This window comes from Mangifera indica, chromosome 8, assembly GCF_011075055.1.
Source record: "Mangifera indica cultivar Alphonso chromosome 8, CATAS_Mindica_2.1, whole genome shotgun sequence".
Classification (NCBI taxonomy): domain Eukaryota; kingdom Viridiplantae; phylum Streptophyta; class Magnoliopsida; order Sapindales; family Anacardiaceae; genus Mangifera; species Mangifera indica.
In genome coordinates this window covers 11,182,743-11,208,838 of record NC_058144.1, presented here as the reverse complement: position 1 = coordinate 11,208,838, position 26,096 = coordinate 11,182,743, and the positions used below count along the sequence as shown (strand labels likewise).

General features: G+C 32.4%; 2 protein-coding genes and 1 long non-coding RNA gene across 4 annotated transcripts; 1 reads left to right on the top strand and 2 right to left on the bottom strand.

Moving 5' to 3' along the window:
* Positions 1-205: 205 nt before the first annotated feature.
* Positions 206-3,173, bottom strand: LOC123222804. Of its 2 annotated transcripts, none has more exons than XM_044645770.1 (3): positions 2,823-3,173; positions 2,285-2,461; positions 206-636 (listed from the first exon to the last, which is right to left on the bottom strand). In XM_044645770.1, exons 1-3 carry the CDS (start codon positions 2,886-2,888, stop codon positions 436-438), a joined length of 444 nt encoding a protein of 147 aa, XP_044501705.1. In that variant the 5' UTR covers positions 2,889-3,173; the 3' UTR covers positions 206-435. The 2 variants fall into 2 exon arrangements, with proteins under 2 accessions (XP_044501705.1, XP_044501704.1); XM_044645769.1 differs by having other exon boundaries at positions 2,285-2,464; positions 2,823-3,120.
* Positions 3,174-8,390: 5,217 nt separating this feature from the next.
* Positions 8,391-13,985, top strand: LOC123223096. Its single transcript, XR_006503753.1, has 2 exons — positions 8,391-8,664; positions 13,151-13,985. It is a non-coding gene; the product is annotated as an uncharacterized LOC123223096 (long non-coding RNA).
* Positions 13,986-18,487: 4,502 nt separating this feature from the next.
* LOC123222854 (CSC1-like protein At1g32090) lies at positions 18,488-25,683 on the bottom strand. The gene is made up of 11 exons (XM_044645841.1): positions 25,189-25,683; positions 23,635-23,787; positions 22,775-22,910; positions 22,203-22,304; positions 22,006-22,125; positions 21,781-21,861; positions 21,235-21,575; positions 20,419-20,664; positions 19,947-20,271; positions 19,350-19,583; positions 18,488-19,135 (listed from the first exon to the last, which is right to left on the bottom strand). Exons 1-11 carry the CDS (start codon positions 25,500-25,502, stop codon positions 18,812-18,814), a joined length of 2,376 nt encoding a protein of 791 aa, XP_044501776.1. The 5' UTR covers positions 25,503-25,683; the 3' UTR covers positions 18,488-18,811.
* Positions 25,684-26,096: the final 413 nt, after the last annotated feature.

The window sequence follows — 26,096 nt, the reverse complement described above, 5'->3', positions numbered from 1 at the left end:
CAAACCTCTCATAATAGTAAAAGAGTATGAAATTTGAAAATCATTTTAATTACCCTAAATTATATTTTTAAAAAAACAAATAAATGGCCTTGATAGTATAATTTGCCTAAAATTAAGGGTCAATATACCTAAACAACAACAAAGATCATGATAACAAAGATTTTTATATTGTGACACTGACAACACCAATGGCTCAGCTGAAATCTAAAAGAACGAGGACTTTTTTACTCAGAATATTAACATCAGGGTTACAGAGGCATCCAAAATTATTGAGAAAGTCTATGAACTGAAATTCTCATACTACTATGACTGAATATAGATGTATATATATATTCAACTGAGTATATGCAAAGGGTGACTCGTGATATATAAATTATTGAAATATATATGAAAATTATGCAAACATGAATTTATCCCAGGAATCAATACCGGACTTTAGATCCCAGACTCTTGAAGTAGATTTAGTAAATCATGTTCAGGAGCACTCAAAGATGGTAGAATCGTGCGATTAGATTGCATAGGGCGAGGCTTCATCCGAACACCAGCAGAATCAAGGACCCCTCCTTCCTTCATAACTGGCAAGTCAGCTCTCCTTCTCATGCCTGCCGAAACTCGTTCCTTCCAAATTCTTCCATCCTATTAAAGTACAAGAAGTTCTCCCTTAAATGAACTTTGGACATAAGAATAAAAGAAAACAAGTCCTTTATAATCATAGACCTACCAACATAAAATGCAATAATCCATCCCAATACTAGGTTTTTTAAATAATGGCCACACCATGAATTAATACAGGAGATGAGCTCAACACAATTCTAAAAACTAAGCTTGTGCTGCAAATATGTAGCCAATGGAAAACCTCAGGGCCAATTTGGTCTACCGATATTCTGCAAAAGCTTTCATGGCTTCAAATTATGTCTATTCTTCACAAGTCAAGATTGTGCAAGCAAAGCTCATACAGCCTCCCAACATTTAATACACAAATCCAAATACGAGGCATGTAAAAATTCATACAACTTCAACGTATAGATACTGAGGACATCATAAAAAACTCTAAAAGGTCAGGTTCTCAATCTAGATCTGGTTTTGCTCAAGGCAAAATGATGGTTGCATCCTTAAAAGTTTAAGTGTACTGTCTGTGACAAAAGGTGGATGTTATGATGATGGTGGCCATGTGGTCAGACTAACAAATGCACCTGTTTTGGTAGTAACAGAAGCAAAGTGGTGGCAGAAGCGGACATCAGATCATGCGGCAATGATGATGTTAACAGCTGTAGAGTGATAATGCTGGTGCCACCATTAGTTAGTGGTGCAGTGGCAGATTGTTGTCTCCCTCAGTAGCAAAGGGGACAGGGCAGTGTCAAATTTTTGGTTGTGGTTGTTGCAAAGACGAGTATTCAGGAAGATTAGTAAACTTCCTAGATGGTTAGGGTCAGTATATCACTCTAGTGAATTTAAATCAAGGTCTGGCCCTTCATATTTTCACCAACAAAATCCTCTCACGGTCATTGAAAGCTCAGCCAGAATAAATAAATACTCACATTCGCCTATCATTGAACTAACAAAATCAGTGAAATGCCATCATCTAATTCTTCTGATTTTTTTAAGCACCAAAACAGGTGACCTTTACCAAGAAAAAGAACTTCCACAGCCACCATAAATCTATGAATCTTTAACTAAAACAGGAACAAAAAGTCATTCCAAAGGAAGGAATAATTTTAAATTCATTTCACATAATGAAAAAGAAGAGCACTACAAGCAATAAAGAACTGGACTAATGTAAAGAGACAAGCCAATTGAAGAACCAATATCACGACTCAGTTTTCAGAACTGAATATAGAAACTAAATATCATTCTTCATAAGCAGTATTTAAGTGTCTCTTAACAATGATTCAGTCACAGAGGGAAAAGAGAATTCAATAAACAGAAAACAATTATATAAGGGCTGTAGTCCTCGAACAAACCCATACTTAAATACAACTTTGGATACCAAGCAAAACGTAAGTTTTTATTGAATTCAGTATGCAAACTACATATCTTCACTTTTACAATTATATTCCGATGATATGTACGCTAGTTTCGTGTCCACAAGAGATTACCTCCACTCATAGTCATTCTGGCCTAGAAATTTGGTCAAGACTATGAATGCAATATGATCCCAAATTAAACTCCAAACCTTTCTCTGCAGTTCACTGAATTGTCTAATCTTTTCCAAGCACATAACAAACTAAGACATAATTATGTACTGACACAAATTTCAAAATTGAAAAGCAATAGTCAAGCTTACATTGAGAATCGAGGGTTCAGGTAGTGGACATTGTAAGGGTTGACCATTGTCCATAGGTGCAATTGGGTGTTCGACCGGCTTAAATTCCACTGCCACCTCAATCCCATGAGCAGCAGCGGTAGTTACAGTGGCTGCACCCGCAACATCCAGAGTTGGGGGCAAAACTTCTCTTTCATCCTGCTACATGCAATTAAGCAGGATAAACAAGCAGCTAGTTGAAACTAAAACCAAAAAAACAAGTTGTCCCTTAAAGTCAATCAGGCCAAATACAAGGGAAAAAAATGAAAGATGGTAAACGGTCAAACCGACAAAACCAACAAAATCTAGTAACAACACCAGACCAGTCAAATTAATTCAAGCAAAGAATGCTAACTGAATTGAAAGGTCAACCCAAGTCCCCGGCATCACTCAAAAAACTTAAAAATCCAACAGAAAAATTTGAAACAGATTTGATTCACATTATATATATATATTCCAATTTCCAAACCAGGAACTTCAACAATAATTTAAGAGGGAAAGATAGAGAAAGAGAATTTACAAGAGCAATTTGAGTTCGTCGATGGCCGGTTCTCCTCAAAGCAAACCTCGGGCAAATACGCACCATGATGAATCTTCCCAAGCGTTGAGACAAAAGGATATCCTGATCTCGGCTTTGTCTCACTAAAACCCGAAAAATAAGCTGTAAACAAGTGTAAAGTTGTCAGAGAAAAAGTTCTTCTTTATCTTAATATTCAACTCATCCACCAGCGATAAAAATAAAATCGGGGATAACAACAGGCAGCTCACAGCTGTAGTTGTTGCCCTTCGGTTGCTTGGCCTAGATTCTGCGCTCATAATTATTTAATTTTAATTACGATAATTACTGTATTACACTTTGCAGCCAACTGTTAAAAAATAAGAAAATATTTTGAATATTTGTTTAAATGAAGGTCGGCTTCAAGCTGAAGCAAATGGGGCTCCGGAGCTGCGTCAGTTTTTTTTTTTTAATTGTTTGGGAAGGTTGGTTCCACGTGGCAGCTTGTTTGCACATCTCTGTCATGGAGTACTAATGAAGGGGTAAGTGGGCTGTGTCAGGCTAAACCCCCTAAGTCGAGAGTCTTTCATATTGGGCCGGCCTAAACAAATTAATTGAACCGGATCAAATAAAGGCCAAATTTGAAGTTTAGAATTCAGATTGAACTTAAAAAGGTTTGGTTTGATACCATAACATATTAGACTCAACTTACAAGCCTTTCAAACTGTGCTGTAAGTTTTAATATTATGTCGATTGATTGATCCGATCTGATCCAGTCTGATACTGATTAAAAATTAAAAAAATAAAATAAATAGAATAACAAAAGTTTCAGTTGCTTCTACCACAAGTAGAAGGCAGAAGCCTTCAACGGCTACTGCCGTTAGACCTGGTCACGGTTCATGAACCGTCGGTTTCGATTCGGAACCGCCAGTTCATGGTTCGAAAATATAAGGACCCTGAACCGAAACCGTAACAGGACAGTTCATCCACGGTTCAGAACTACCGGTTCCAGTTCATGGCCCCGGTTCGGAATCGACGGTTTCGGTTCGAAACCGATATTGAACAGTCAATTATAATATATGATCTTGATTTAATTTTTAAATTATTAATTACAATAATTAAAAATTAAAATAAAGGCTTAGACTTAATTACAATAAATAAAATTATTATATAAATAAATTATATGATTAATTATAAAAGATAATAAATAAATAATAAATAAAATTAATTATAGAAATAAATTCTATAATTAATTATGAATTGTATAAAAAATTTTAAAATTGAAATTGAAATTAATAAAAAATTAAGAAAGAATTTAATTAAATTTAAGAAAATTTGATTGAATTGAAAGATTGAGAGAGTATTAAGAGTTTAAAGAATGAGAATGAGAGTTTGAAGGATTGAGTGAAAGAGTAAAAAGATTGAAATTTGAGAGAATGGAATTTGGAGGAGTATATATAGGAAAAACTTTTTTGAAAAAAATTAAAAAGAAGGGGGTGAATTGAGATTCAGAGAAATTGCAGGGGACCAAGTCCCCTGCAAGAGAAATTGCAGGGGACCAAGTCCCCCGCATTTTCTCTGAAAATTGCAGGGGATTGGTCCCTCCCCTGCAATTTTTCCTTCAAAAGGCAACGGTTCCCTGCGCAGGGAACCGTTGCCTTTTTAAATAAAATTTTAAAAAAAATCAAAAAAATTTCAAATTTTTTTTGGTTCAGCACAGTAAATCGCCGGTTCATAAACGGTTCCAATTTATGTGAATCGGAACCGAACCGCAGAGCTACGGTTTCGATTCCTGTTCAGTCCGGTTTCGGGTCTGCCGGTTCCGGTTCCAGGTTTATCTGGGTTGGTTTCGGTCCGGTTCACGGGCCAAACCGGCCCGTGGCCAGGTCTAACTGTCGTTGTTTTATTTTTTAAAATTTTTTTTATTTTTTATATAAACTAATCTAAAACATTTTTATTTTCAATTTTATTTATAAATCTCTCAATCTCAATTCTTTTATTATATTTTCAATCTCATTTTCTTTCATCAACTCTTTTTTGGAAAAGCTCTCAATTCACAAATATAATTTTTTGTGTTTATAATTTTATTTTTATTTTAATTTCATCATTACAAAATATTATAAATGGATCTAATATCAAATGAATTCAGAAATTCGGACGTTAAGGACAAAAAGATAAATGGTATGGTATATATATTTTATTTATATTTATAATTTACCGCATGTAAATTAATATATTTATACTATGTTATAAACTTATAATATTTTTCATTATATAATCACGGTATTTCTCTACCACAAATGAAAGATTATAAATAAAATGCTCGGAATACTGTCTTCGGTTTTAATAATTGAAAAATAATTTGTATTTAAATTTTTTAATAAAAATTTGTTTAAATAGGTTGGATCTTGGGCTTTCAAAATTACATGGGTTGGTTCGGCCCGAAGACCCATCACTGTAAGGCATAAGGCCTGACCTCACCCATTGACATGTCTACACCGACCAATCACAATATATAAACTCGTGACACTACTTTATATTTATAGGATCTTGTCACATCAAATCTTTAACTAACTAGCTCACAGGCCAACTTATTAATTAAATAAAACTATCTTTTTTCAATTTTTTAATTAAAAATTGAATAAAAACCATTTTCCAATTACTAAAAGTGAGAGTAGTACCTTAAACATTTAATTGATAATCTTTTTCTTGTAGCAGAAAAATATCATGGTTATATGATGAAAAATATTCAAACATATTACAAATCAATTCATTTACATAATTTATAATTATAAATATAAGTACGATATATATACCATCTACTCGTCGTCAATGTCCAAATTTTAGGATTCTTTTAATATATCTTCTGCAACCTGATTATGTAATTTGAAGTCAGTTTTCACCTAATCTTTCATACACATGATTGTTTCGATCATATTAGGGTGCAAGTTAGATCATTTATCATCTAGCGGTCTATGAATCTCCTGCAGCGCACTACGGGCCCCAACTCATTCTTTTAGGATTAGAGCGTGGTTGGACCGCTTAGCCTGAGCCAGGGGGCCTACACCTCTAACTCTTTTCCCCTTTCTTTAACTAGCTAGGTCGGACTTCCACATTCTTGGTGCAAAGGTAAAGCACTGTATTACAATCCACTTGACTTTGTGCTCGCTTCGACGCTGCTCAATCCCTATCTGGATCAGCTCCAACTGAAACTCCTAATTTTTCTTTTCAAACAAAATAAAGGGATGCAAAACGCACTAAAAATATATTTCAATGCTATAGTAGACACCAAAGAGGTTACTAGATTTTGTGTCATAACGGAAAGCACAAGAAAACTATGTTAAAACAACTAATTTGTTATTGTCATCATATAGTTTAACAAATTTTGAATAATTATCAATATTAATATAATTATAAAAATCATTATAATTTGTACTCTAACTCACAGGCTACTTACTTTTGTATAAGAGCAATCATATGCGTGATTTTCTTCTATATAACTACCATAACTTATCTCGGGTTCCGAAGTTTGTGTCCTCCTTCTATATTTATTTTTATAGATATTATACATTTCCAATAAAAATTTTTGAATAGCGTCTATTTTATTACCTTGGGAAATTAATTAATTTTCATTAATAGCATGTAAACAATTCTTTACTCCTAATAATTTTGCCCTCAGATTTAAAACAATGTCAATAACATAAAGTAAAGAAATTTCATTTCAATTTTTTTTTTAAATTTTTGTTTCATTTGTCTAGACATATTTTAAAAAATATTATGATATGTGTATTCTTTAAAAATATTATTAACTTCTAATATATTATATAAAATTAAATAAGTAGTTGGATAACACACACTTGACCATTGGTTTGTTATCGACTTCAAAGGCTCTAACATGTTCATTAGAGCCATGACAATCTCCCAATCATAATATGTCAAAAAAACAGGTTGTTTTTTAAATCTTTTGGTTGGATATTCAAATAAGTGTGTTATAGCGACTTCATACTCTTCACATGCTTTCAACATGAGATATGTTGACTTTCATTTAGTCCTAATATCTATTTTTAACTTTTTTCGTTTTAACCCCATTGACTTACAAAATTGATGATGTGCTTGAATTCATGATAGAAATAACAAAATATATGCAATAACATGTTTATTTGTTGATATATGATCTTTAATTAAACTCAGACCATCTTAAATTATTAAATTAATAATATGATATGCATATCTAATATAAAATACTTTTTCATTAAATGAAACAAATATATGATTCCACATTAATTTAATTACTCTATCATTAATTTTTGCATTATCAAAAGCCATTGTAAAAATAAAACTATTAATTTTATATTTATCAAAAATAGTTGTTAATGTTTGACAAATTATAACAATTCTATATGGATATTCTAATGACCTAAAACATAAAAAAATATCGATTGCGAATTCAAAGAGCTTAAGAATGAGAATTGATGAGAGAATGTGAAATTGAGAAGAATGAAGGATTGGAAGTGTATGAATTTTCGGAGAGAAGAGAGTTTATATAGAAAAATTTAAGAAGAAAAAAATTTAAAAGAAGAAAGTTAATTTGGCCAAGCCAATGACTACTGGTCTGACTAAACTGCTTCTATGAATGTAGAAGTCATTTTGCACCCTTAGAACTTTTTAATTATTTTTAAATTTTTTGTTTTTTTAATTAACGACTGCAATGTTGTGTCATGTAGAATTAGCTCATAGCACAACCCATTATAATAACAAGTCGTGCCTACTTGGATCGTGCTAAAAAATAAGGGTCCGAGCCATTCCTCAGGTTACCCAACTTGTTTGACATGTCTAGGTATTAATCCTAGTTGATTTCATTCAAGTGGGATAAAATAACATAAATTATTAGAAAGTACCCTTAAAATATATGCCAAAGACTATATACCACCTAAGTTTAAAGACATGACAATTCCTACTTTTTAAGTTTCAAAAAGTCAAATTTCCATCTGTCTAGTAAATTATGTTTTATTTTCTTAGAAATAACTATTTTGCTCTTTTATTGAAATTACGAAGCTACCATTAACACTTAATATAAATATTAAATTATCAATATATTTTTATCAATTTAACAAAATGTCATTTATATTTTTAAAAAATAATAAAATTTTAACCAACTTTAAAATATTATATTGTATCGTTCTTCAAGGATATAATTGTTATTTTTAAAATGATTAAGAGATATATTAAAATTTAAAAATACCCAAGCTGTTGAAAAGGAAAAATAAAAAAATTAGGGGAAAAATAAAAATAAAAGAATAAAGAAAAAAAAGAAAATTAAAAAATATGAAATAAAAGAAAATTAAAAAAATATCAAAATGACTTTTTTAACATTTCGATTTAATGGAATTTATTAATCCAAGTAGTCTATGCTTTTTAAAATTAAGGATGAAATCTTACTGTTTCAGCAAACCTTAGGTGGAAAACAATGTTTTGGCCTTAAAATATATAATTACTAGGTCTATTATTCCATACAGAAGAATGTCTAGTAACGCTAACATATGAAAAGTAAATAGAGCAGAAATTCCCCTAATCTTTAATATGAACAATCAATCATGAATTTAGGAGAAAATAAAGTTGTAGATTGTTAAAGTGCATAAGGCAAAGTTATTAAATAAGAGCAAAACGGTGCAGTTTGAATAAGTTTTAAAATGCATCGTTTCATTAAACTATCAAATGAATATTGAAGAAGAGGAGACTTGTTCACTATTGGTGATATTTGTTCTATCCTTATGTTTGTGTTTTCTTTGACTAAAAAAGGGATCTAGGGTTGTGATGAGCTTCTTCAATCTAACATGATTTCAACAGCGGTGATGCAATGATTAAGGTAGTTATTAACAAAGACATCTACGGTGACTTTTTGATTGAGTTGTCGTTTTCATTTGTTGCTTTTACCAACCTGTAAGTAGTTGTATTTTTGTATAAAAAATGTTATTTGTCATGCTTTTTGTATGATTTTTCAAGCTATTCAATTAAATCTTGAGGTATTGTTCATTTCTCTCTCAGGCTCTCTTATGTTGTTCATGTTTGATGGAGTTAGTCTATTCTAGGATTTTTGTTCTTGACAATCAAAGTAGTTTTGGTGTGATTTTTGTTACTTGAGGTATTGAGTTAGTTCCTAGATGATTTGTTGTTATGGTATCAAAGCCATTGACATATGTCTGAAACTACTCGAGTAGTCACCTTTATTGTATTCACCAAAGCAGAATACTTTAGGTATTTTTACATCCTTTGCTGAAACTAGTAGTTCTAGTATAGTCTAAACTACTAGTTTACAACCTGTAAGCCCTATGATTATTGAGGAGAATTATCGCTATTGGAGAGCTTAAGTTTTGAACTCTGTAGGTGCATATGACCTAGAAGACCATTTCACTGGTCTAATTACTTGCCCATCACCTTTTGTTCTTATAAAGATTGATAGTGGTACTAGTGTTGTTAAATAGAGGAATCCTCAGTATACCTTATGGAAGAAACATGATAGGTTTTTAAAAAGCTACTATTAGCATTCATTTTTGTGACTATGTTTATGCATATCTCAAAGTGTGTGACTTCTACTAAAATATGGGAGTTACTTCATAACTACTTTATTATTAAGTCAAAAGTTAGAATTATACAACTCAAATCCATATTGCAGACCCTAAGCATACATGAGTATATTAGTAGCATGACTAAAGTTTTTGATGCTCTAGTTAGTTATGGGCAGAATATGTCTAAAGGTTAGTTGATAAATTTTGTGATAAATAGATTAGGATCAGAGTATTGATAATGTCTAAATTGGATTATGTAAGGGAGAGAATTGATATAACTGGGGTAAAATCACTATTATAGAGATATGAACATAGAATTAATCTTAGTCAAGGGTTTAGTTTTGATGTTCATGAAGGAATGATCAATCAACTTAGTTAATAAGGTAGGAAATTCTTCCATGAGATGCTGGTCCAGTAGAGTGGAGAGAAATGTACCTGCAGTAAGCTTATATAGTGGTCTAAGTGAAACTAGGAGAAACACAACCAATGAATATTTTAAGTCAAAAGGGAGAGGAAATAAAGTAGCTGAAATAGATCAAAGGTTGTTCAGAGGAAGTTTTGATGGTACACAAGCTGGTAAAGGCAAAAGTAAGAGTTTCAACATGCCTAAAATAATGTGTCAACTATGTGGGAAAATGGGTCATGTTGCTATGAAGTGTTATCATAGATTTGATATAACTTTTGTGGATAACTCCCATAGTCATAAGATTAATGATATTGTTAGGAATAAGTCAGCTAAAGGCTTTATTCCTTCTAATCAAATTAATAAAAGTCACATGTTATAATTTTTTTTTTTTTTTGGAGAGACTGATTATAACCATAATTCTGATGCTCAAATCTTGTATCCATGCAATAGCTTTAAAACAACACCTTATCAACCCAAAACTACTTCTCTGTTCAACCAAAACACTGTCAAAACTAATCATCGGTCTACAACCAACCTTGCAGCCATACCACTAACTGTTGTTGATCTTAATTGATACATGGATTCAAGAGCTACTAGTCATATTACCTCCAACATAAATCAGCTAGATGAAAAATCATATTATAGGGGAAAACAACAGCTCCAAGTAAGTAGTGAAAAATGTCTAGACATCTCTCACACATCTACAAAATCATTATCCCCTTATTTCCATAATAGATTCATACATCTCAAAAACATCATATGTGCATCAAAAATTACTTGGTATTTCTAAATTTACATAAGATAATAATGTCATTGTTGAATTTGACTCTGAGTGTTATCTTGTGAATAACAAAGATTCCAAGAAAATTCTTCTCCAAAGGACACTTAGGAATAACTTGTGTCAATTTTCTACTCTAATAACCTGCTTTTCAAGTTCTAATTTATATTCTAATGCATCATACTGTTTGATTGCTACTCAATGTTCTGTTTTAAATAATGTAGTTTGTGATCCTTGCAATTTGATGTCTAAAAAACAAATTTTTAGCAATTCTAAAGTAGATAATGATGCTTGGCACAAAAGACTTGGACATCGTTGTTTTCAAGCGCTTAAACTTGTTTGTAAAGAACTAAACATTACTTTTGGAAATAAAGCAAAGGATTTTGTTTGTTCAAATTGTTTGTATGGAAATCATAAACAAAATAAATTTTCTATTTCATTGTCTAAAACTTCAGCACCTTTAGAATTGATATATAGTAATATTTAGAGTCCAACTCTTGTTAATACAGGCGAAGGTTATAGGTATTATTATGTACATTTTATTGATGATTTTTACTTGATTTACATGAATTTTTCTTTTGAAAGTCAAATATGAAGTTAGAGACATTTTTATTAAGTTTCACAATTTAATGAAAAATTAATTTGATAGAAAGGTAAAAATGTTTCAAATTGATTGGGGTGGAGAGTTTAGAAATTTGAATTCTTATTTGGAGGCATATGATATAATATATAGGCACCCTTGTCTTTACACGCACCAACAAAATGGGAAAATTGAGAGGAAACATAGGCACATAGTAGAAATGGGGTTAGTGTTGTTGTCATAGGCTAGAATGTTACTTAAGTTTTGGTGGGAAGCTGTTCAGGCATCAGTATATCTTATTAATAGAGTGTCTACTATTGTTCTTCGTCATAAGTCTCCTTTTGAAATGCTTTTTGGTCATAAACCTAACTATCAGTGATTAAAGTCCTTTGGGTGTGTCTATTATCCTTTCTTTAGACCATATAATAAGCACAAGATTGATTTTCATTCACATTAGTTTGTGTGTTTTTAGGTTACAACCTAATTGTAAAGGTTATAAGTGTCTCAGTCCTTTTGGAAAAATATATATTTCAACAAGTGTTAAGTTGGATAAAAATATTTTTCCTTTTAAAAATTCCTCTTGTTTTCAAAAGAATATAGTTTTCGAGTCCACAAATGCAAATGTTTTGAAATTTTTACAACCGAACAATTATTTTATACTTGAGAAGTCTACACTTGATAGTACCAGGTCTGAGTGTTCCTCATTCACTTTTGAAACACCATTTTCAAACAAACTAAACTTTAATCCTATGTCTAATATGAACTTAGATAATGTGTTTGTATCCATTTCATTATCCTCTTCTAAAGCTAATTCATTCACTATTCTTGTTGCACACTGTGATCAAATTAACTTTGCACAAATTATTTCTCTTGAAAAAAAAACTCATTACATTGTGAATATAAAAGTTGTGTTACCTTAAAATGATGATACTTTAGCTCAGAAATGTAAACTAAGATCTATTAACATTAGGCATTCCTCTACACAGTTGAAACATGCCTTAATTCAACCTACACAATTAAATTAGTTTGCCATCATTAAACATCTTATTGTTACTCAATCAACTCAATCTACTCACCCAATGATACTCGGGTCACAAAATGGTTCTTTACCCAAACCTAAAATATTTTTAGCCCACCTAACAATCCCTGAAGAACCTAAAAGTGTGACAGAAGCATTAGCGCATCCAGATTGGTTTCAAGCCATGGTTAATGAGTATTTAACACTAGTAAGAAATCAGACTTGGGAATTATTCTCTTACATACTAGAGATGCATGTTATTGTACACAAATAGATGAATGAATAAAATTAAATCCTGATGGATCATTATAGAAACTAAAAGCTAGATTAGTAACAAAAGGTTTTTAGCAGATTTCTCTTGGAAACCTTTAGTCATGTGGTCAAACTCATAACCCTCAAAATTATGATTATTTTAGCTATTACTTATCAGTGGCTGATATTTCAAATTGATGTAAATAATACGTTTTTGAATGCTGAACTAAAAAAAGATGTGTACATGAATTGGATTTAAGGATTTGTGGACCAACAAAGCCTAATCATGTCTATAGATTAACAAAAACTTTGTATAAGCTCAAACATGCTTCTAAAGCTTGATATGAGATGTTGAAGAGAACATTAGTGGGACAAAGCATTTGTTAATATTGTCTCAAATAGTTTATTCATTTTACAAATGTGTAGACAAAAATCTATGTTCTGATATATGTAGATGATATCCTTCTAATTAGAACAGATACAAAGTTTATTGATAAGTTAGTTTCTAAATTAGACACTCAATTTTCTTTGAAGAGGTTAGTTGAGTTAAGTTATTTCTTGGGTTTTGAGGTTGAAAAAATTGAAAAGGATTTGTTTTTTAGGCAATTTAAATATGCTTACAAGGATGAATGAGGCAAATGTTGTTTGAAGATCCTATTGTTTATAAAAGCACTATAGGATCTCTACAGTATCTCACAATGACAAGACTTGATTTATCATTCTCAATTAACAATCTTAGTCAATTTTTGAAGGCACATGCACTACAATGGTAGACTTGTAAGAGGACTTTAAGGTATATCAAAAGTACTCTTGACAGTGGTATACTCTTCAAACTATTATCACATTTCAAAGTTGAGGTTTATGTTGATCCAAACTGGGTTGAAAGTATTGGAGATAAAAAGTCTACAAGTGGGTTTTATTTCTTTTTAGGGAGAATATAATGCAATGGTGTTCCAAAAAACAAAAAGTAATGGCTCTATCTTCTACAAAGTTTGTATACAGAGTGGTAAGTAAGTATCCACTGAAATAGATTGGTTAAGGAGCTTTTTAAGCGAGATACATATGTATTATCACAACCTAACAGTGACATGGTGGGACAATATGAGTGCAGGGGCTTTGGCTTCTAATTTTATATTTCATAGTAGAACAAAACACATATAAATTGATATTCATTTTATAAAAGAGCAGGTAGCTGCTAAGAAGTTGGGAATTCAATATGTGCCCATTGATTTTCAAGTGGTTGATATTTTTACTAAGCTTTTATTTACTATTAGGTTCTCTATGTCAGGACTAAGTTAAATACTGGTTTATATTATAAAAAAGAGGCTAATGTTTGTCAACAGAGAGAAGAACAAAAGAGTAAATATGATTTAGTTGTTGTGTATTTGCCTTGTTCACTTTTTGCAAGTCATGCATTGACATTTTGTCTTGAGGGAGGAAGTTAAAGTGTACAAGGTAGGAGTATTAAATAAGAGCAAAATAGTGTGGTTTAAATAAGTTTCAAAATGTATCATTTCATTAAACCATCAAATGAAAATCGAAGAAGAGGAGACTTGTTCATTGTTGATAATATTTGTTTTATCTCTATGTTTGCATTTTCTCATATTGAAAAAAGGATCTAAGGCTATGATAAGCTTTTCAATTCAAGACAATTTCAATGGCGGTGATGTAGTGATCAAGGTAGTTATTAACGACGACATCTATAAGCCAATCTCAATAGAAAGATGAATTTTAATCCTTAATACAATAGTTTCAATCTCAACAAAAATTGGTAATGCAACGATATCAATTTCTTACTTACTATTGAAAGAATATGTATTTTCTACATTAAGAACAAATGTTTCAAAATCAACACACATAAGTCATAAATATCAAGTGAAACAAAAAAGTTATTAGGTTTTATATTAACATATTCTCAAATTTGATCATTCAATGACATCTTTGACCAATTAGTATGATTTAATAGAGCAAGTTTTTCATTTCATGTCACTGTACCAACAAAATTTATAAATTTAATTAATGTTTCTTCATCAGGACCTATGGGTTAGTTATATTAGCATAATCGGATTGTAATCTTCAAACTGTTTTATTTAGGTCTCTTTCATGAGAGTTAGACCTCTAGTCTTCTTTTTATGCAGGAGTTATGTGGAAAAATGTGCATCAATAGTGCTTTTCATTATAATTTAAAAAATAGAAAGTGAAGAATATGCGATGATTATTTACCTTAGTTATCCTCAAATTAATTTGTAGTATCACAAGAGTAGTCTTTATTAATCTTCATCACACTCTCTTTTATGTCTGTCATGCCTCTCAAATCAAATTGCATGAAACCAAAATATTTGATATTGTCTTCAATTATTTTAAGAGCATCCTATCCTAGTCAAGATAATGATGTCTACATGTTGTCATTTATTAAAGAAATTTGGTTGCTTTGGAAAATTAGGGTACATACTTATGATGCTTCCACCAATCAAACATTTAAATTGCATCCACTAATCAACATAATTCTTTTCATAATGAGTGTAACCAAAAGAATGATGAAGATTAATGAAAGCTATTCCTGTGATGCTACATGTCAATCTGCGGATAATCAAGGTAAATCATCGTCGTATATTCTTCACTTTCTACTTCTTAAATTATAATGACGTGTATATCAAAACAATGACAATACAAGGGAAAAAATTGTATGTTTATCATAAAACAAAAATGTTTGAGCAACCTAATTTTTTTTTTTAATTTTTAACATAAGTTGTAATAACACATGCAATTTAACTTTTTTATGGTTTATAGGCTCAAATTAAAGAGTTGCAATCCCAATAAGAGAATGGTGAAAGGTTAGAAAAAGTTATAGTTAAATTAGGATAAGAACAACCTGGTAATGTGCAATTGATAGGAAAAGACAGTATATAAACTAATTTGAGAGGAAAGGGAGCATCAAGGGATACCTATAAACTTTCAAAAGAGTGCATTGAATCCATAAAATGAACATTAGAGAAAGAAGTGGAAGAGAAGTTAGAGGCAATAATTGCTCAAATGGAAGATGAATTAAAAGCTAAGAAGGAAAAAAAAGGCTAAATAAATTAACAAAATGAAAAAAAAAAGATGGAGGCTGAAAAGGCAACAATGACATAATGTCTAATTAATACTTGTAAAGCAAATAACACAAGTTAACCGAGATATGAATGTAAATGTAATTGGTTCGTTGATTATAAGAGTTAGTTCACTTCAAGTACACAGAACAACAAAACGTATGATGTTATTTTCTTAAAAAATTAGCATAATTTATCTTAAGGAATAATTATGGTAAGCTTATTTAGTGATTATTTAGGCACTTCATTATAAATTTTTTCTAATATCAATTTGACTTGTATTCGCTAATAGAAAGTTATAATATAATTGTATTTTCTTTAATTTTGTTGGTTGTTATAATGAAATTTGAGCACAATAGATCATATTACGAGTTGCATGTTTAGATATAAGATAAGTTGTAGTTTTTGTATTCCAATATTATGATTTATCTCAATTGCTACTATTTTTTTTTTTTTGTGACATGTGAGCACATAGTAATATGTTAATTTATATTCAAATATTAGATTAAATAATAACTAAATTATTCTCTTTTTTTATTTAAGGAAAGTAATCGATAATGGTTAAAAAAAAGTGGGCATTTAACTTTTTGATTATCGATGAGACTTATAATTTATGCATCTTTTAAGGATGTCTTTCATAAAAAATATAAATTCTCTTTTTAGATTATGATAAGATGTATTAAAATCATTTATGTTAACGATTTATCATACAAATTTAGATTACTTGACATTAAACTGAAAATTGTTTTGTTACAATTTATGATTTTGTTTTTTATTCTTCTATTTTTATTTAATTACCTATTTTAATTTCTTAGATAATTTATTGTTTATTTAAAATAGGGCAAATCGAAAAATAAAAACAAAATTGTTGCATCATGTACATAAATTATTATATTAAATACATATAGCTGATATAACAATAGAAATATAATTGTTGTTTTAACCATTAAAACCATTGTGTTAGAAAGTTTATTTTCGTTGGCTAAAATACAAAAACGTTATCTTTGAAGTGTCTTAAACTACTGTCTTTATATAAACAACTGTTGGTTTATCTACTATAATTGTTCCCTTAGTAGCCCTTTTCCATTGTACTAAAGTGCAAAACGATTGTCTTTATAGTATTATAAATCATTGCATTAATTAAATAGTTGTTATTTAAAAATGACAAGACCTATTGCTTAAAATAATTTATAATTGTTTCCTAATATTCTTGATTACCGTTGTCTTATTTAAATAGCCATTACTCAAAATAGATTATAACCATCGTTTAATATTCTTGATAACCATTGTCTTAGCTAAACAATCATTGCTTGAAAATGACAATCTGTTACTTAAAATAACTCATAATCACCATGTAATATTATTTTATTTTGGTAATCACTATTTGATTGGACGAATAAACCGCGGGATACAATGATCAAACTCACAATCTCTGTATTGGATAAGTCGGAGTTTTATAAGCATGACAAAGGTTCCAACCCAAACCTTCTCCCCTACAAGCTCCACCAATGTTGCTAACTCTTGAAGTTTATCATCACCTAATATTCTTGATAACCGTTGCCCTTGGTAATCAAAACTATTGTATTAAGGATAAAAATGTACGAATGTATCACTAAAAAAACCAATAGCTTAGACCACACCAAAACCACTACATTTGGGTTACTAATGCAACGATTATTTTTAGGCCAAACGACTATTTCCCACCCAAGGTTTAGCGTTTTCTCAAAAGTCCCCCCTTTAACTATGGAAACACCAAACACCCACCCATGGCCAGTTAGATTTAACCAAACCCTAACGGTGGTAGGGGTAAAATCGTCATTTTAGCTATAATATTAAAAATAAACTAAAATAGAATCTATTTTGCCCCCCTAAACTTTAAAAACTGAAATTTTCCCCCCGCCTAAGTTTTAAAAAATGGCAGTTTCACCCTAGGGTTTGGTTTTGAAATCTCCGACGACCTCTCCGGCTCCGTTGCCGACGGCCGCTCCCTCCGGAAGCAACCTCTCCTTCCGACGATCTCTTTCCTCCCATTTGGAGGTCCGATCGGCACCCGGAGACGCCGTAGGAGACGAAGACTTCGTCGGGAAGACGAAGTTCTTCGTCTTCCCAGACGAAGCCGACGCCGTCGTCTTCGTCTGGGAAGACGATCGTCTTCCCAGAAGAAGACCTCTGGGAAGACGACCGTCTTCCCAGACGAGGACGACGGCATCGGCTTCGTCTGGGAAGACGAAGAACTTCGTCTTCCCGACGAAGTCTTCGTCTCCCACGGCGTCTCTGGGCGCCGATCGGACCTCCAAATGGGAGGAAAGAGATCGCCGGAAGGAGAGGTTGCTTCCGGAGGGAGCGGCCGTCGGCAACGGAGCCGGAGAGATCGCCGGAGATTTCAAAACCAAACCCTAGGGTGAAACTGTCATTTTTTAAAACTTAGACGGGGGGAAAATTTTAGTTTTTAAAGTTTAGGGGGGCAAAAGGAGATAAAATTTTCAGCCGTTAGGGTTTGGTTAAATCTAACCTGCCATGGGTGGGTGTTTGGTGTTTCCATAGTTAAAGGGGGGACTTTTGAGAAAACGCTAAACCTTGGGTGGGAAATAGTCGTTTGGCCTTATTTTTATTGTTGGCTAATCAGAGGCCTGAAGAACCCTTGCTATAAATCTCTGAGGCCCGCAACGATTGATTATAATTAGATATATATATGTCAATCTCAACAAAAAGATATTTTTTTTTTTATTAACCTAGAGAACCCTTGTTATAAACCTCAAAGGCCCACAATCACCTAAACCCACAATTATGGACTGAGCAAATTAGGCTAAATTTTATTGTGATATATTAGACAAGGTCAATCAAACCCTAGACATTTACAAATGACACTTTACTCTTCACCACTTAAACAACTCTGAGGTCATGCCAGATAGATTGTCCCAAGTGTGTTCATCAATTTTTTTAATTATAACAAAACCCTTTACAAAAGAATTTTAACAAATGCTATCATTGGGTAACATATAGATCTAAAGCACCATCACACTTTCTTTCAATAAAAGAGCATAAACTCATGTATTTACATTGCTAAAACAATAACTTGAAAAGGAAGAATTACAAAAAGAAAAATAGTTAGGACTCCTTGTAAGCAGATTAGCATCTCTAAGATCATTATAAATTTAAATCAACCCAAATCCAAACTAAAACCTCTGTATCCTAATGTAACTGACACTCAATCACAAAACCTCTTAATGCACTTACAAGTGATCTTACCAGCTCAGCAAGCTGGTAACTGCAACTATGATTAAGACTCAACTGCGCTGGTAACTGCAACTGTGATTAAGGCTCTCAACTTTCGTAATGATAGGGGTCATGGGATGGAGGCGCGGGCGGATAGATGTAATCAGGAAAGGAAGAATGATGATAGACATACTGTGGTGAGGAGGATGGAGAATGATGAACATGGTGGGTTGCAGAAGGGGAACTTGGTTCGCTATTCAATGGGCTGCCAGTGTGAACTTGGTGTTTGTCCATTCTAATTTCCACCTTTTCTTCTTCTTCTTCTTCTTGCAATGACTGAAAAATTGGGTGCAAGTAAGCATCGGCCAGGTATGCCTTTAAATTTAGTTCAGTTTCAGTGGTTTGATCCATAATGTCCTTAGCCATTGCCTCCTGAAAAAAAAATGGAGTAACATCATCAACTGCTGTTAAGTTCATGTCAAGCCTACAAAATCTTCTTGGGGTTCTTAATAACTTTGTCAAACAGCTTGAAAGTTAAATCTTTATTCAGCCCACACAACAAAGAAAAGGTTGGGTTATACAAAACCAAGCAGTTATTGTAAAGATCCTTCTCTCTTCCTGAATGATTTTCTAAGATGGAGCTTACCTCAAGTGGGTACTTTCTAAATGCAGGTTCGAACCGATGTTTGCAGTACTTGTGGAAAGCTAACGTCAATATCGGCAAGGCAATAAGCAGAGGAGTAGAATTGGCAGCTTCCTTGGTACTAAGAAGACCCAACAACAGAAGTTGAGATATCAATAAGCTTGCTATTATGCGGCTGTGCACATGTGGCCAGAATGCACCAGCACTCTCATATTGTTGATTGTAGACATTAATTATCTGCAGAATCAAAGCAGTGTGTGAAGTTACAAGCTGAATTAATGCTTAAAAATATTCATCACACATGCAATAGCATGAACCACAAACATTAATCGAATGTTACATGATTATATAAGATCCACAAAAAGTGATAAATTATACACAAATCAACATATAGGACAATGTTTGAAAGATATTGGGTAAAATTATAGGTAAGTATTATGCTTGCCTAAAGAATGCTGAATCAATAAGATTGTACCAAATTCAAATGCTTATTCAAATTATATACCTTCTAAACTTCATGCACAATTTGCTTCAAGACACTCATGAACACAGACAAGATCAACTTTAGGTGAAAAAGAAAGTCAGTGTCAATTTGCTGACCTGGTGACGATACACCAAGTAGGCAAAGGCAAAGAAAATCAGCATAAAAGGAAGAAGAATTGGTGTAACCACAGCATAGACAATTCCTAGAAGGAAGTATAGCTGGAGACTTGGGAGAGTTTCTGGGAAATCGACACTGCCTGGGTCCATTGCCTTTTCTCTGTCTCTTTCAGTCTTCACAATAAACATGTTCTTGAGATGAAAGATGACCAACGGTTTTAATCGGAGAATCTCGCTTGCAATGCCAGCCCACCCATCAACCATTATATATGTAATAAAGAATGTGGCTTTCATTGGTATGGATACTCCGATGGTTCTAGGAATCCTACAATGAAATAAAGTGAATATACAATTTTCAATTGCGAAGGAAGATAACTACACTTGCACAGAAAAAAAAGCATAATATCTAATGAAATTTAAATCACAGAAATTAAAAAAAAAAAAATCTCAGCATAATGATATAATAAATTACTGGGTTGGTGATTGATGAAGGAAAGAGTGCAGTTGCTCAAAAGCTGTTCCAGTAATGATACTTCCTAAGAAGACATTAACCAACATGAAATAATAGTACTTTGCTGATGTCCTTCGTTCCAGATTTGATATAGCAATATGTCCCTCAATCTTTGACATTATCATCAAGACTGTTGGAAGTATGAACAAGAAGATTTTAAGAGCAAGACCAGGAAGGAAACCCTGGAGGAATGATTTGATGAATTTCCTGCACAATACTGCATGTTAAATTTTCCAAAGGAAGGCAATTATTGAAATATGAAAAATGTATACGAAAAATTGACCATATAGCTTTTTAGAGAATTACTATAAAGAACTTGACGTTTGAAAAGGCCATATTATGGAAAGAGATTATCAATTATGTTCCTCCCCAAAGATGTCATACTTAAAGAATTGTACAGAGTGCTCACTAGCTTGTACTAAGTTAAAGTTTGTATTATTGACTTCAAATAAATTCAATCCTCACTCTTAAATTACATGGAAGAACAATGGCTATATTTTTCTTTTTTGGTTGGAATTAGGTGGGAAAGACAACTGGTTAATGCTTCCTAAACCAGAAAAGCAGAATAAAGCAATCAAAAATGAAGGGAGGTCTTTGCTATATTCCAATGCTAATTGATCTACAAAGGGGACCTATTAAACGTAAACGCTGGGTGTAACGATGAAGTTTAGCATGAGAAACTTTAGGTATCAAATAAATAAGCCAATGCTTTATGAAACATTCAGAAAACCATTAACCAAGAACCAAAAGACTAAAAAAATGTTAAAGTACACTTACAATTCTATCACAGGCCTGAGGAATGGAGCAACTCTTTCAAGACCCTCCAAATTTGCAAGGGATTGTACAAAAGCTATAGGTATCATATAGAAAAAAACCAGAGCAAACACAGACAATGATATAATCAGTTTCCGGATGCTTAATGAAACAAATGGTATAGCCAAGTTATGCCAATAAACATCTCGAGGTTCTGGGGCCCAATTTGTCAACCATAGAGTAGGATTCTTGCTTTGTTGTGTCTGTGCACAAACAGCAGCTCCCCAACGTGATTTAAATGAAACGAAGGCCACTGGAAGAACAGATTTTGAGTCCTTCAGAATTTTCTGCCGCTCCAATGACATCTGACAGAGTACAAGTCCCAACATACTACTATTAGAGCAACTCAAGAATCCAGAAGGAAATTGCAGAAGGCTATATCTGATGCACAGAGTGGAGTGAAACTTACATTGAATAAAATATATAAATTATTTTAAAAGGAAGCACATCTGAAGATGATTTTATATAGCATCACAAAGTATGAATTGGAGGTAAATCAATTTCACTTACTTTTTTCTCGCAATCCCCTATTTGTTGATTGTAGTATTCTATAGCATCAACTTTTTGACCCCAAAGCCCCAAAAATCCTGTCTGTAACAAATAATAAAAAAGAGCATTTATAGTATCAAAATTGAATAATCTAAAATTCATGTATTGGCAATTCAGAAACTATTCAATAGTTATATACATTGTACCAAAGTGCTTGTACTATCCAAAATTATAGGAATGAGTCACCTTTTTAGTGGGCCTTTTATCAGGATGTCTTTCAAACTTTAGTTGGTTATAGTCCAACCAATTTCGTAGACTGTCTCTTTTCCTCACCAGCTTAGCAAATTTGTTTGCATTGTAAACTGCCTGAATTAAGAAAGTAAAACTTATTAATACAGAACTGGAACATGTTTATCACTATAAATATTTAAAGATTGTATGACCTGGTGACAAAGATAAGTATCAGGGTGATTCTTTTGAAAGAATTGGTCGACAGTATCTGATAAAGAATGACCAGAAACAAGTGGCATATTCCTGACAACCACCTGAAATAATACATAACCCAAACACTTCAAAATGTTGTCAAACATAATTGCAAGAAGTCCTGCATAGATGTTATCTTTTAGAGATCATTTGCACTAGATTAAATTCCCAGCTAAATTATAATGATAATTAGAAGTATAGGACAAATCATTTAAGCGCAATATACCTATTCTTTCATGAAAGTTCTATCTGATAGAACAAGTAAGAAAAATGGAAAGCACAAGCACAATAGAAAACAATGCTTAAATACCACAATCTAAAAACTTACAAACCAGAGTTTTAACTCCTAACTTTCCAGAAGAAATAGTCAGAAAAGTGAGCAAGGGAGAGGTCATACATGCATGATATAAAATATCAATATACAGTGATGATACTCAAACATGCATTGTGTAAATGATCCAAAGAAGTTCGATCTCAATTAATTACATTAAAATTTTCCTCAGGTTAACTATGAAGCAACATGTCAACTCACAGTGAATTGTTCTGGACGTCTAGGTTGGGATGCCAAAAACTTCAACCTCATTGATGCTACAATATCATATTCCTTGTAAAGCATGTAACATGTATATATTGTGAACAAGTATTCCAATCCTATATGGACAAAGAACCTGCAATTTTCACATAGCACTTTCTAAGACAACTGATATAACATATGAAGAGATAAATTTACAAAAGCATTAACACGCAAAAAGATACCAGCATAATACATCATTGTTACTACAATTCACAGGAACAGTACAACAGCAAAAGCATTAACTAACATAAGGACACAAATTTTAGTTTCTGACAAAGTAACCATAGCTAAGGAAGCAAAAAACATAGCTCAAGGTGGATTTTCTCATCGAATAATAGAAATATTACATTGAAAAAGATTGTGTGGAAATTAAATAAACCCAATATCTCATAATTCTGAAAAAAATGCAATAGCTGAATCTTGGAGAAAGCAAACATTCAAGCTCCAAATGAAAATGAAAGAGTAAACAAGTCAATATATGAGACACAACACATACTTTCATATAATGTACAGAAGAATATTTGCAAGAGCCATGCCCATTGCATTATTTTTCCCTTATTGAAATCTTAAAAAGGATTGAGGATTATAGAGCAGGAAGTCACATTGATTGTGCCTTTTTCTAGTTCTTCTATTATAATGTTAATTGGGGGGAATATGCTATGAGAGTTGGAAATCATTAATTTGCAATTGACATGCCTCTTACCATTTAATATCTTGCGAAATTCAAGCCATAAAGAACAAAAATACTGCAAAACCGAACCATATCTTAATTCTTGTAAGGTACAATTATCTTTGTTTGAGAAAACTATAGAGCTTACCTTACAGATTGAGGTTGAACATTAGATATTGAAAGCTTATCAATATCACTTACAACCAATTCTTTCTTTAAAAAAAACAATGTACCACTTGACACATTGACTGGAATGAGAACCACGAGTGCCACGATTGTCATTGGTACAAAAATCTTTAAGCTGCCAGATTAAATTAAAAAAATTAGATATAACAATGAGCAACAAATACTGAAGCCTTAAAAAGCAAAGACAAATTCAAAGTCGTGATACAATTTGATGATGTCAAGAAGTACAAAGGCTGGCCATCATTAAGGGTTTTTGGAAATAAAAAACATGTGCATGCACTGGTAAACTCGTCAAGGTCTTTTGCCAATAAATTAAAAGAAAGGAATATAAGCAAATAGGGATGGCAATGGGGAGGGGCGAGGAGAGGATCTCAATCCCCGTCCCTATCCCCGTAGGGGATATCAATCCCGTCTCCGTTATGGGAATGAAAATGATTCCCCGTCCTCTCCCCACAAAGAAAAATCCCCTTTCCATCCTTTCCACGTTTTGCAAAAAAAAATCTTTTTTTCTTACTTTATAAACATAATATAAATATATTAAATAATATAATTAAATAAAATTAAAATTAACCTATTATTTCAAATATCACAAATATAATATATTAACTACTGTAATATATACAACAAAAACCTAAATAAATTTAAAAAACATAAATAATTTAAAACTATAAAAAATATATTAATATTTTAAATAAATATATTAATATAAAGGGATAGGGATGGGGATGGGGACAGGGCGGGGCGGGGAGAGGACATATGTATCCCCATCCCCGATTGCAGGGATTTTTTTCATCCCTGTCCCCGTCCCCTTCTCCGTTTCTATCGGACCCGTTAGGGTCGGAGCCCCTAAAGTCGGGCCCAAATTGTCATCCCTATAAGCAAATCAACAATCAACGTGAGAAAGCTTTTACCGAAATGTGGCAACCAAAATTATATACATAACTCAAGAAAGAAACAAAAATATACTAAAGTAGTCAAGAAGAATTTGTTGAGCTATAATTCCTACATCAATCTGAAACTACATAATACAATTAAGCAATACCCAAAAATCCAAATTCTCAAAATTTAAAGCAAAACATGGTCAAGCAAACTGCAGTAAATTGATTTCCGCTTACAGAGAACCCCGGAAACAGAAGGGCTGTATTAGAAAGCAGAGTGAAAAATAACAGGGGATAGAACAACAGAGCAAAACAAACGGGACAACTAATCTTCAAATGCAAACTCTTACATTTGAAAAAAAAAATAAAACTTTTGGGCCCATAACAAGTTTCAACAAAACCAGAAACCTCGTCGGGCCTAAGTTGGTAAAAATGCAAAACCTACTTATAGAAACATCAACATCTACCAAAGAAGTATAAGTAGAAAACAAAATTCCGAAAGTTGTCCTAACAATAAAACACCAGGGTGAGAAAAACCGTCGCAGAATTTTAAAAAAATTCCAAGTCCAAACAAAGAATACTGAAGTTTGTTGACTAAAATAGCAAAATTTAAAAAGAGAAACAAAAGTAGGAGATACCCAAGAATGTAAATTCTCAAGAAGACGGCAGAGTCAAGACCGGCATGGCTGATAATCTGAGACTCAGACATCTTCAAAGCCTGAGGCATCCAGTTCAAGAAAGTAAAGTATGTCATGAAATTGAGATTGACAAATTTACCCACAAAGTTCCTAGACCTTCTGGGGCTGGTTCTCCCTCCACTAATGTACCACTTGGGAAAGTAAACTCTGTCATTGATGGGTTGAATTCTGAGCACAGCAAAAGCTAACAGGAATGCAAATGCAGAAAGAATATTAATAAATGCAGACACCCCAATATCAGCAAGAGTAGCCATTGAAACAACACAAAGAAAAAGGATGAAACTGGGTTGAAGAAGGAGAAGAAGAAAGGATGGTATCGGAACTAACAGAAAGGAAAGGAAAGGATATGCGTTTATGTACTAGTTTGGTTTTTGTTTATTTATGGAGTATTTTGCTGAAGTAAATGGGAATTGATCTGTTAAAGGCTAAGCTAATCTTCTTATTCCCCCATGTGCATGTCAGTGTGAACATACAATTTAGTGTCAAGCCTTAATGACTTCATTTTGACGATCCTGATGACAGCGATGGGTGGCGGAGTGGTTGACCAACTCTGTTTTGTCTTTATGTTAATATTATTATAACAAAAGAATCAAAATCTTTGTAGACTTGCTCAGTTTTGACACTAACCCAAATTAGACTCCAATTAATTTATTTCCTGTTTTTCATTTTTTGATCATTCATTTTCTCTTAATGGGATTAATTGTTGTTCAATGGATGAAGAATAAAGAGGAAAGGGAAGAGAATTGCTTTCCAACTTTTTCCAGGTGGTGGAAAGTTAGATGTAATCAAGAAAATGAAATAAAATAATCAGCAATTGCCTATTTTTAACCTCTCTTTCCTTCAAGTTC